The sequence below is a fragment of the Buteo buteo genome, chromosome 4 (genome assembly GCF_964188355.1).
Source record: "Buteo buteo chromosome 4, bButBut1.hap1.1, whole genome shotgun sequence".
NCBI classification, from domain to species: Eukaryota; Metazoa; Chordata; class Aves; order Accipitriformes; family Accipitridae; genus Buteo; species Buteo buteo.
Window position 1 is genome coordinate 45,244,069 of NC_134174.1, and position 12,793 is coordinate 45,256,861.

General features: G+C 43.5%; 2 protein-coding genes across 12 annotated transcripts in view; one reads left to right on the top strand and one right to left on the bottom strand.

Moving 5' to 3' along the window:
- The window catches only part of NDST2 (N-deacetylase and N-sulfotransferase 2), a 136,875-nt gene that overhangs the window by 102,422 nt on the left and 21,660 nt on the right, over nucleotides 1–12,793 (top strand). For all 10 annotated transcript variants that reach the window (XM_075025749.1, XM_075025743.1, XM_075025740.1 and 7 more), the window contains one exon: nucleotides 7,517–8,915. In XM_075025749.1, coding sequence (XP_074881850.1) covers nucleotides 7,923–8,915 — 993 coding nt within the window. In that variant the 5' untranslated portion in view covers nucleotides 7,517–7,922. The remainder of the gene's footprint in view (nucleotides 1–7,516; nucleotides 8,916–12,793) is intronic.
- Nucleotides 1,259–12,793, bottom strand: part of ZSWIM8 (zinc finger SWIM-type containing 8) — a 103,742-nt gene continuing 92,207 nt past the window's right edge. Inside the window, exons 30-31 of one of the 2 annotated variants that reach the window (XR_012650098.1) lie at nucleotides 4,167–4,312; nucleotides 1,259–1,583 (exon numbers count right to left, since the gene is read on the bottom strand). The gene's annotated coding sequence lies outside the window, so the exon portion shown is untranslated. Of the gene's footprint in view, nucleotides 1,584–3,783; nucleotides 4,313–12,793 lie in introns of those variants that run through there. The other variant, XR_012650097.1, reaches the window with a different exon arrangement.

Below are 12,793 nucleotides of genomic sequence, written 5' to 3' on the forward strand. Positions count from 1 at the left end.
TGGTTTTGCCACAGTTTGACTGTATTTCCCCACTTAAGTTACTTAGGAGAAGACAGCAGAGAAGACATTTTGCTTTCTGCAGCAGGATCATTTATCTGAATTGTGATAAGCAGGGTGCATGAGGAAGTGGAAATTAGATCCTTGTCCATATCTAATGCAGAAGGAACTGCATTTGTTTCCTGTTCTCACAGTTGAATTGAAGATGTTATGCCATGATAGAGCATATGTGTTGATTACTGATGTAAGGAGGAGGCTAAAGTTGGTATGTTCCCACCATTTGGGGTGACTGAGGTACTCACTTCCCACCTGGGTGGGATTGGAGAGCATTTACACTTCTTGCGTGGCAGGCTCTAACTTGCATTAACTGGTTCTCAGTCTCACAGCTCCAAGTGGCTGGCTGCAGAAAGGAGCTGGTGTCTCGATGTTATCACCTGGTTTGGGAGAAGGGTTAGGGTCAGAGCGTGCATAGACCTACGTGTCAGGAAAGACACAAAACAGAAGGAAAGGTAAGGCCAAGATGAAACTGTGCAGTTCTTGTGGTGGCCTGATATCTAGGTGTTAGAAGTTCAGTAGCACATGAAATAAAGAAGTGGGTATGACCCTTTGGTTACCTCTGAGTAAAGTGCCTCCTTTCTCTCATATAAGCAGTTGCATTACAGAGACCTGTGCACCCCTAGAAGAGTTAACATCCCCTTAGCTGGTGGAAAACTCTGACTTCTGTGAGCACTTCACTGCCACAATACTTGTAGTCTTTCCTTTTCATTCCAGCAAAGGTGTGCAGCTGCCAAGGGATGTATTATTTTTATTAATTAGATCGCATCAGCAGCTGTTGAAGGCTGAAATTTTGTTTGTTTGTTTTTTAAACAATTCTTCAGGTTCCTGATTTGCACATCTGATCTTTAGGCAGGCTGCAAAACAAGATGACTGTTTTTCCTTCCCAAATCTGTTCTGTGCTGAGACAGTGAAACATGTAGGGGCTTGTGGTGCTGACATTTAACTTGAGGGAATACCTTAGTGTAAATGTTTGAAATTCCCTTGTTTTTGAAAATGAGTCAGGTCAGTGGTAATGACACTAAGCAGTGAGTGTAGTATGATGGGAGAAGGCAGGGAGCTGAAAACCAGATTTCCTGGAAGCTCTTAGAAGAAAGACCTTTTCATTTTCAGACGGAAGGATTGGTTTACATTGCTAGCAGGTAGTTTTGGGCCATGCCTCTGTCCTTGGCATGGGAAGGACTAAACCTGTTCTTTCTTTTTTTTATACTGTAAAGGAGTAAGAGAACAAAGATCTGCTGCAAACTAGGTTGTCGGTGGAAGGGATATATCATGTATCCGAACAGCAAGAACCTTGCAGGAATCACGGGATCCCTGTGTAGCCCCCCATGGAGCTGGCCTGGCAGCATGAGCCAGCCTCTCCAAGATCTGTGCCTTCATGGTGCCCTCAAACTTCATTGCACTGGTGCAAGGGTAAATTCAAGCCTGCAGTTGGGTTTCCACCAGACTGGGCTGAGAGGAGTTCATGCAGATCTGTTTAGCATGGACTGCAGTTTGTTGCTTTTGCAGAAGGTGTGAAGTTACATACCTGTCTGGGGATGACAATAAAAAAATAAGAATAATTATTACTTCATCGCACAGGTCTTCTCCTCTTATACCAGACTGACACGTTTCAAGACTGCTGGCCAGCTGGAAGCTTTCCAGCTTACCACAGGTCTGTACTGAAAGAGGCCTATCCCTGTGTGGGGACTTGCTGAAGCAGAGCACAGTGCTGGCTAGAGGCTGCAAGCCTGTATGTTGGAGCAGCATGGGCATCGTTAATATTTCTTGCCTCTTTGATCTGAGTTTTGTATTCCTCAGGCAGTCTCTCACCACAGGATTTGACTGGCAGTGGGTGCTAGCTGAAACACAAGCCTAGAGCCCAAAAATGAGCTCGGTTGGCAATTACGTTACCATGTGGCTGTAACTTCCACAGTATTTTTTTATCCAGTGTGTGGAATACAAGCAGCGTTCATCGTCCTGAGTTTCTACTAATTCTTCTGCCATGTGGCTCGCTGTGCTCTGCTGACATTACTTGCAAGGTTCCCTACCTTCATGGGGGGGTGCGGGGGCTGTACCTGGAGGCCTGGCATACAGGTACCACCACAGACAAGGGAGGGGCTGCGGTGTCTCGCAATCAAGCAGACTAACGAGGAATTTTATGTCATGATGACACCATTAAAGTGGAATGGGTTGGAAAATCAATCAGATTCCTTCTCTGATTACTGTGTAACTCAATTACTGCAGTCCTTCTGGGGCCCAAGGCAACAACCATCTTGCAGGAAATGCCAGAGAAAGACCTCTGAATTAGAGCTCTTGTGGACAAAGGCAAGATCCTGCCACTGTGCATTCCAGAAAGAGGGGTTATATTATGAATAATAAAAAGGGCTGGGGAAATGTACTCGTGACACTGTTTTTTAGGGTGGTAAGACCTTCTGTGGCTCAGCTAGGAAGGAGCTTCTGTGACAGAAGTTCTTGATAAAGGTGTCAAATGACACAAATTATTTTCCATGTGCCTTGGCATGAAGGTACTACCAGCAGCCCCAAATACATATATTCTGGTCACTGGTTTTGGATAAGTGCTGGTTTTGATCATTTGTACTGATCCCCCACAATATTTTCCAAGCATTGGAAGTATCTGGAGATCAGACATTAAAACCGCACAATTCTGATTGTTATCTTGCTTTCATATCACATCAGTTGCCATGTGGCTTAGCAGCTGATAATTCACAAAATGGTTTATGTTTCACATTAACACTGTATATCACTAGGAAACAGAACATCTAAGTTTTATAAAGTGTTTGTCTTAATGCTGGTGATTTGTGAGATAACTGACCTTACAGCTGATGCTCTCTGATCTAGTGATGCTTTTCTGGCAGGACAGGAGCCTGCTGAGCCTGCATCCTTGCACCAGTGAAACACTTCATCCTTGCTGTACGATCTGACTGCCACCTCCTGCAATTCGCATTCAGACAGTCCTGGCAGGAGTTTGGAATGGACCTTAATTTATTTATAAACTTGGGGGGTTTTGTGGTGTTAGATTTCAAGGAGTTTGATCTCAAAAGAGGACACAGGTATTTTCTTTTTCATTTAAGAGGAAGCAATTTTCAGTGTGATTTTTTTTTTTCCTTTTCTTTCTCCAGTGTAGATCTTTCTGGGCTTTGTGTTTTGGGTACGGATGGTTTCTGACAGCTCTCTCACCTTTTCATATAAATTTTCACTGGTATATTTGGGTTTTTGCTTTTTTTTTTTCTTTTCATTTGAACCTAAACCAGCTGATGTGGTCCCCAAAGAGCTAAATGCATACCATGCCAGCTGGCATGCCCTCTGGCTGTGAAGCCTTGTTAAAGAGATAGGAGCTGACAGATTCTTGAGCAGCAATCTGATACAGGCCTTTTTTTAAAATTTGTTTTTTTGAGCTCACCCATGTAACAAATGGGGGCTTGTTTGGGAGCTTCACTAGAGGCTTGAATGGAGCCATTGTTACCAAAACACTGCTGTGATTCAGAAGTGCCCAGCAAAGGGGGTTCCTCTCCTTCTTGCCCCTCAGCTGGGCACTGCAGGTGTGGCAGCCTAGCTTAAACTCTGGTTTCATCATTATTCTACAGAATAATCCAGTTGTCTTGTGATTTTCATCTTTAAACCAATATCTGGGAAACTGAAGCTCCAGCTTTTTGCAAAATAGAGACTCAGTTCAATACTAAAAATGAAATTGGAGAGGTGAGTGAGTGTAACCAGGGAAGAGAAGTGTTTTCCAGGTTGATGTTTTGGGGATAAAGAGTTGTAAAAGTAGTACAGTGCTTTGCCAGGCTTTTGCATAGTTAAGCATACTCTTGGTTTTTCTTACTATTACTGTGTGTCGTGGTTTAAGCCCAGCCAGCAACCAGGCACCACACAGCTGCTCGCTTACTCTGCACCCCCTCACCCCCAGTGGGATGGGGAGGAGAATTGGGGAAAAAAGTAAAACTCATGGGTTGAAATAAGAATGATTTAATAACTAAAGTAAAATAAAATGTAATGTTAACAATAATAATAATAATAAAAAATATAATGATAATGGTAACAAAAAGGAATAAAAATAAATAAATAAATAAAACCCCAGGAAAAACTAAGAGATGCAGAATGTGGTTACTTACCACCCACTGACCGATGCCTGAACAGTGATCTGCCCCTCCCAGTTTACATACTGAGCATGACGTTCTATGGTATGGAATATCCTTTTGGCTAGTTCAGGTCAGCTGTCCTGGCTGTGCTCCCTCCCAACTTCTTGTACACCTGCTTGCTGGCAGAGCATGGGAAACTGTGAAAAATCCTTAACTTAGAGTAAGGGCTACTTAGCAACAAATAAAACATTAGTGTGTTATCAACATTATTCTCACACTAAGTCCAAAACGCGCTGTACCAGCTACTAAGAAGAAAATTAACTTTATCCCAGCTGAAACCAGGACAACGTGGTGTTTAGATTATAAATTCTACCCCAGAAACACTTGCTTGGAAATTTCTGCAGGCAATGCGTGGGCTCCTGAGCCTGTACGTCCCTCTTTAGATTATTTTCTGCAAAAACAACTTCTTGTCTAATACATGTTAAGATAGTGAACCTCTGAATCCAAAATAGTCTAATTATTCTATTTTATCCAATGGGATTAAAAAGTAAAAGGATGTGAGCTATTTGGGAAGACACTGGCTTGGAATTCTCAGTCTTCTCAGTGAAAATCAAGTGTGTAGGGATCTGAGTGGAGTGTTCTGCATGAATTTGTTGCACAGGAGTAGAAGGAAGACCACTTCTCATAGCAACTGATACCCATGGAGCTCTGTATATATTGTGTCTTAACAGGGAATTCACCTCATAAAAAAGATACAGTGTTTATTATATATTTCTATCTAACTTCTGTCTGCCCTACTGACTTCTGCCTCCGCTGGCTCCTGCCTCTCTGCAGTTCAGTGCGACTTCGGAGCTCTAGTGCCAAGCACGAGGGTGGTATCATTGGGGCTTTCTTTGCAGAGTCAGTGGGAGGGGAAAGGCTCGTTGTGGAGGTGGAAAGGTTATTCTCCTGGTTGCTTTTGAAAGGTGGCACATGGTTTTGGGTACTATGCTGATACACTGGCAATCCCGTTGTATCACTAGCACTGAACCTGACTTGAACTGGAATTACAAGCCATATCCTGCACTCAGTCCAGAGAGTCATGCATTCAAAACCAGTTGTCACGTCAGTAACAAAACAAGGAAAAAACTGCGTGAATTCTGTTTTTTACATCTTTCCATAGTAATTTCTCCCCTTCTCTCCCTTGTCGTTTTTCCAAGAAGAAATTAACAGCATGTAGAGACAAAACTGAAAGGTGGTTGGTTGTCTGTGTTGAAGAAAACACAGTTTATTTTCACAGGCTGAGCTGGATTTCCAAAGCCAGCTCTGTCATTAGAGGGCCATTTGGGAATGGAGACTCGATCCATTTGGAGTCTGGGGAACAGAGATTTTTTTTTTTTTTAATCTTGATTCATCTGCTGCCTTGCAGTGTGACCGTCAGTAAGATTTGCTGCGTCTCAGTTTCTGCAGTGGAAAATTATTTCTGTAATATACTTTACATTTACAGTCTAGAGCTATTCTGAAGACCTCATCGGGGCTGAGGTTTCATTGTGCACTACACAAGCCAGTCCCTGCTCTGCCGAGCTTATAGCATGGAAGTTATTTGAGATAATACTTAATGGTCATTATAAGGCTTGTGTAAAGAGCACTCTGACTCTTTTCCATCTGCTGTCACGAAGTTAGCAATATTATATCTCTCCATATAAAATCTGCTTGGGTTTTTTTGTCTGTGCTTCAAGCTGCACCAGCCGTTCGGAAAACAGCCTAGTGGGAGTCTTCAGAGTGGGACTTTTGGCCTCATCTGTGAACTGGTATTTTCTCTGACTCAGAAGGATTTTTTTCTGTTTAGTAATAAACATTACAAAATAAGCATCTGTCTCGCAAGTCGTTTCATTTCTGGTGGAGCTAGTTGTTAAAACCCTGACTTTACCATATAAAAACCTTATGTCTGTCTTAAACTTATGGACAAACTAGTCTTCTACTATTCTTTGTTTTATCAGAATGATAGTAACAAAAAGGCTCAAAAATGGGAGGAATGGAGAAAGGATGAACTGTTTTGGTAGTACTTTACGTTATTGTTGCTCTTGTGCCTCCTGGTGGTGTAAGCTATGCCAGGTGGTTAGAGGGATGGTATGTGGTGGAACACGTGTCTGCAGGAGTGTGGGTGTGTGAGTAAGAAAGGTTTTGAGAGAAAAAAGATGTTTAGCTTTTACAGAGAGCTCATTTTGGGCATGACTGACTTGGTGAGGAAGATCTGGCATTCAGGGTGTCCTTGCACTGTGCTGGGAGGGGCAGCAGGTGCTCCCCCAAAATATGCCTGTATCCCAGGTAATGCACACCTGGGGGCTATTGCTGTAGGTAAGTCAGACTTCTGGTAAGGGAGAGAAAACTACACAGGGATTTTGTATTAGTTTTAAACCAAGGAGCAATTTAGTTATTTTCCCTAGTGTTTATATTTTAGATGGCTTGGTGTTTGTTGGCTTTGTTGAGCATTTTATCCTAGAAAAATAACAACATATGGTGAAATAGTCTGCTGTCATAAATACAAAGCGGGAGGTGAGAGAGCTTCCTAACAAGCTTTCACGTGTTTGAGACCAACCCAAATTTATGTCGTGCTGTTGGTGATTTAAAACTGGCTTCATGCTCTTCAGTGGCATATGAGGAAAGGTGAGGAAGGTTTCAGGAGATGTTTCCTCTCCAACTGCCACTGAATCAGTTGGCAGCAATTACGTGTGCAGAGCATGGGCAGCCTGTGTGCCCTGGCTCCATGTTGCCTGAGGGACAATGCCTCCCCAGAGCCGTGTTCTGAGAGCCCTGGAAGAACTTGAGTTCCCAGGACAAGTGGGGTGGCCTTGTAGAGAGGGGTGGGAACCATGGAAATCGGGAGCTGTGGGGCAAGAGAACTGGTGGGAATTTGAGGCATCCTGCTGGGTTTCGGACAGCTGTATCCCAAGGGCCTAGGAAGTCACTGGCAAGGACTTGGACTCATTGTCATTAGTATGTGAACAAGACAAGACAGAGAATGTGACGGATCTCTCCTCCTCTTGTTAATTTTGAAATATAGGCTAGAATAAAAGGGGTTCATGTTTTCTGTTCAGTGGCATAAAGGGGAGTGGGGGAAGGCCAGGTACACCAGCTCTGTTTGCTGTAGTGTGTGAGAATCTCACCCCAAGGCGAATCCTGAGTCCCTGTGCACTGTCAGGACCTTTCTTCCAAAGGCCGTATTGGTTGTTCTGCCAAGCTCACGCACAAACGGTGTGCGTCACTTCCCAGGGAACAGGTCTGCCTGCTGACAGGCGAGTGATGCTGCCCACCTAGCACCTGCTGATCCTGCTATTTCATCTCAAACCCATTAAATACCATGAATCCATACTGAGAATTGACTTTTTCTTTTTAAATTGCAGGATGCAAAGCGAAGGTGCCATCATGTGAATGTGAAACAGCTAAATGAGAAACAGGACACCTGGGAAGGCTGAGCTGAAACTGCTTGTGCACAGGATGACAGACTGATTTGCTGTTGGAGACGAGATTCAGGAAACCTTGCTCCTCCAAAAGACTTTCCTGAGTGAGAGGAGAGGAACAGGAGGAAGCACACAAAAGAGCAATGGGAATTGAGGGCCATGGTTACTTGAGATAAATGGCAGATCCCTGGGAGTCTAGCCTTGTAGCTGTTTCCTTTAGCTTTGTCTCGCTCCGCAGCTGCTCTTTCTTTTTTGCAAGCTGCTGCTGGGTACTGCCACAGCAGCACTGGAGGTTTCAAGAGCAACGTGGGTGCAGAGTGTGAGGAGGGGGTGGGCAGCCCGCCTCACCATGATTCAGTTGTGGAAAGTAGTGCGGCATGTGCGACAGCTGGAGCTGCACAGATTGATCTTGCTGCTCATTGCCTTCAGCCTGATTTCCATGTGCATCCTGGCTTACTACGTCACTAACAGTCCCAAAATCAAGGAGCCACCACCCCTGCCCTTCAGTGACTGCAGCAACCAGCACCGCATCCTGATCCCACCGCAAGCCAGCTGGAAGCTCACGAAATCTGTGGACACCTCACGCACAGATCCTGTGGTGCTAGTCTTTGTGGAAAGCATTTACTCCCAGCTGGGGCAGGAAATAGTGGCCATCCTGGAATCTAGCCGGTTTAAATACAGGACAGAGATTGCTCCTGGCAAAGGAGATATGCCCACCCTGACAGACAAAGATAGAGGACGCTATGCTCTTATTATCTATGAGAACATCCTTAAATATGTGAACCTAGATGCTTGGAACCGAGAGCTGCTGGACAAATACTGTGTAGAGTATGGAGTGGGGATTATAGGCTTTTTCAAAGCCAATGAGAACAGCCTGCTCAGTGCACAGCTCAAGGGTTTCCCCCTTTTCCTACATTCCAACTTGGGGCTGCGGGACTATCACATCAACCCTAGTGCTCCCCTGCTCTACGTCACGCGGGCTAATGAGGTGGAGCAGGGTCCCCTGCCTGGTGATGACTGGACTGTGTTCCAGTCAAACCACAGCACCTACGAGCCGGTGCTGTTGGCCAGCACGAAGTCCTCAGAGTCCATTCCTCACCTGGCCACCCACAAAGCATTGCATGCCACAGTGGTGCAGGACCTGGGCCTGCATGATGGGATCCAGCGGGTTCTCTTTGGCAATAACCTCAATTTTTGGCTGCACAAACTCATTTTTGTGGATGCCATTGCCTACTTGACTGGCAAGCGCCTCTGTCTCACACTCGATCGCTATATCCTCGTCGACATTGATGATATATTTGTGGGAAAAGAGGGCACTCGCATGAAGGTGTCTGATGTAGAGGTAAATTCCCCAGAAAAACTACAGGCCCCAGACAAATATCTAGTGTGTGCGGTATGCCAGGAAAGTTAAGGTTGCATTTAATTTGAGTGAGTTGATTGCTGCAATTGTTCTCATCTTAAACAGAGAGGTAGCCTGCAAAGATGCTGAGGCACCGTACGTGATTCTCTCAACAGTTTTGCAGGTTTAAATGGAGAATTTTTCATTCTGGGACCTGTAGCTGGCCTCTCTGAATTTAAGAGGAGGATGTCTGTGGTGGTCTATCCTGTCTCCTCTTTAACGTGGGAAACAAGCATAGGCAGATTTCCTCTGTCAACCTATTTGTAGCTGTAAAGTCTACTTTTCGAAAGGAAAAGGCAAGTTGTGTTAGAATAGAATAGAAAAACTATATTTGTTATGTTATTATTTATGATAGATATATATATAAACTGTGTATATTATATTGCAAAACTGTAAGACAGTCCATGTGGTGTAAACTGCTATAGTCTATGTTTTAGCTTTTGAGGACATAACGAAATTGGGAAAAGAAAGGTTTTCTTTCACCCTTCGTTACACCCCCCTCATATCCTCCACCAGCAACCCCCATCCCTGGGCAGGGAATATCCAAAAATTCACCAGGGAAACATGCTCAGACCAACCCTTCATGAGAACCGTCTCTGTGGCCTCATGACTGGGAAGAGAGATGACATCTTTGTGGTTTGCTTTCCTTGGCAGTTCCTTGAGTAATAGTGACTTATTAGGAAAGGATATGGGAAAGGCACAGAGAGAGAGACTTTGTGGAGGAAAGGGAAGTGAGACAGGCAAAGGAGAAGACAAGTAGGAAGAAGGTAAAAAACTAAGCGCCCCTTCTAATTCTCTGTGTCCTTGAAAGTACACGGAAAAGTGTTCTTCTAAGTCTGCGATATGTGTACATATGCTGTCTCATGGAGCCAGGGACTTGTCTTTGTATCTTCCCCATCAGTTCTGGTTTGTAGCCATTGAGGCAGGTGCATTGCCTGTTTCTCCAGGTGTGCTGAGGCTGTTCCCAGAGGTATGAGGCCCCAGGCCTTTCACTCTGGATTCCCATTTAGCACTTGCCCGTGGATAAGTCCTGGGTGGAGTTCCCTGGGTACCAGCTATGATGACGATAGTGACAGCAGCTGCCTTAGCATGTTTCCAAAACAGCTTCAAAGTGAAGCATCCTTTAACCTTTCATCCAAGGGCACAGAACATTTGAGCCAAAGGTATAAAACAAAATACTGTTGTACATGCGTGTCCCCTTATCTGAACTGAACCTCATCCGTTACATGTTCCCAAGAGCACTCTTCCACCTCACTAGGACTCTTACCATCTTTTCTATGTGTTTTATGCATCCATGCAAGACATAACTCAGTTAATCTCCATTTTTTTCAGGTCTTTGAGATTTTAAATTCTGCTTCTGATCCCAGATTTAGCTTGGGGAAAAGGAAACCCTTGCATTCTGTTTAGAGCTAGCTTTATCTTTTCAGTTTATTTGAAGCTGCATGCCTGAAGCAGCTCTAATTGCATGCCATTGTTTATTTTACTTGCTTCATTCTTTAATAAATCTTCAGAGCCACCTTTGACCATAACTCTCTAAGCAATCAGCTATAAAAAAAGTGTTTGTAAGCAGACAGGTATAGAAAAATGGAACAGCTGTATATAATACTTATTTTCTTCATTTCACTGCAGTGTCTCTATGTTTTGAGGTGCTGAAATGCTCTGTAAGATTTTTTTTGAAGGATCACAATCTTATCTTGGTCCTAAGCAGGCCCTACACCCTCTAGTCCAAACTGGCAGAGATTCTCACCTCTGTAGTGTTTGTGCAGGTTACAGACCCATGTGAGAAAAACAGGAGATGGGTGGCCAAAGCTCTTGGAAACAAAGGCTGCTCTAGTGATGTTAAAAGCAAACCTAGACAAGATAATTCCAAAAGATGCTTTTTTGGGTTTTAACAGGGTGAAATGGAGGAATAATCTGTGATCAGTAAGCAGAGAATCTCAGGCAAAGCAGATGAAACGCAGATTTATCCATTTAAAAGAAGCTCTCTGATTGCAGAGCTATGAGAGTTTAATGAATTTTTATTTTTTAAAAGCGAGAAATAACTACATGGATTTGTTGATAGCCTCTTGCTATGGGGAGAGAAAGGGATATAACAGTGACAGAACAGCTGGCATTTTCTTTGGCCTTTTATATCAAAGCTGTGTTTCAGGGCTGTTATCTCAACACACAGCTCCTTATCTTGAAGCTTAGATTAACAGTGGTCAGGGTGGTGGTTTGAAGATTGGATGTTGTGTGAAGGTATAAAATTGACTCTGCTGTCCCAGGTGAGCCTGTTTGCCATATGCAGGTCCATGTTCAGAGAGCTTCCCAGACAAAATGACTATTAAAAGAAAGTGCTGAGTATAGTTTGTTCAAATGCATGCCTATGGTAGACGTCCTATGTGAGAGGAGGAATGTTTTTATTTGTGATGCTTAAAGGAGACCTGAATAGTTTTCTTCTTTAACAAGAAAAAAAGGAATTGTGCTTGCTTTTACTTCAAAGACGATAACCCTTGAGTGTCTGTTTCTGCTGAAGGGCTGCAGCAGGAGCTTGCAGTCCTCAATTGAAGTGAAACAGTTGGAAGTTGCACAGGGAAAACGTTTTTCCCAACGTTTTTCCCTTGTAAAGTTTACCAGAGATTTGAGCTGCACATAATTAACAAAAAAAAAATCTCAGAAAATCCCTTCTCTTGTCAATTATTCCACATTTAGCCCCTTCTAAAATCAGTCCTCGGAATTTACCAAACCTCCATGGAACTGGCCAACGCAGATGAGCCATTTCTAATGCCAAAGGATCTGGCTTTTATGATCCTTCCTGGTGATCTTTAGGTGTGAGGAAAGAAGATTAAGTAGATGAGTTTTTGCAACTTTTGCTGATAAGTCTCTACAAGGGCATAAATAGTGAGCAATCATTGCTAGCAAGTCTAAGGGCAAGCTAAGTGAAAATCAAGGACAATCATTTCATTTTGGGTTATGAATGGTGAGGGTGGAAGAGAGAGAATCTAGTGAAGGTGGCTGTCAGCCAGCTCTTGCCTTTCTAAATTGTAGAGGTTGATCTTACCTGAAATGAAAATACTCAGCAGTTTTGAACTCCCTGATTCTAACATTGTAGGGGAGTTAGAAGTACCAGTATCATGAATGCTTTCTCTTTTGACAGCACTGTTTTGAGCTATGCCAATGCTACTGCTGGGCAGTGAGAAAACTGCAGAAAATCCTCTTGAGAATGTGCTGCCCCGTGTCCACAGGGGCAGTTCCTATGAAGAAGATGTTTCTGCAACATGTTCCTAGTGTGCTTTGCATGAGCATTTGAGAAGAGGCTGTCAAAGCACTCTGCTTTCTTCCTCCATGTTTTATCATCTGTTTCTCTTCATTTGTCCACCTACTGTTTTCCTAGACTCACAGCAATCCTCTTTTCCCAGCATCTGACTCTCAACTTTATTTCCACCTTTTCTTTTGCCTCTTTTTAGAGGGACTTGAGATAGGGGAGGTAATATTTAGGGTTTGTATGAAACAGCTAAAATCTCTCCAAACACTTTTGGAAGCTAAAAATTTTATAGCTAAAAAAGCAGAGTTGCATGAAGGTTTAGCCCCATATTATTGCAATGCCAAGGACACAGTGACATCTTAGAAGAGGATGAGATCCTAAAGAAGCAGCCTAAAAGAGGGTACAGTGAGGATGCTGTGGCTTCCCCTGATTTCTTCCTTGCTCCTAGAATTTTAACCCCATTGAGAGAGTTTTTGTCTTTCACTGGATAGCATCAAGAGCTTGTAATGACTGTTGAGTAAATCTTTGCAGATCCGTCAGTGAGATTATATAGATTTTTTTAAATGGGTTGCAACAA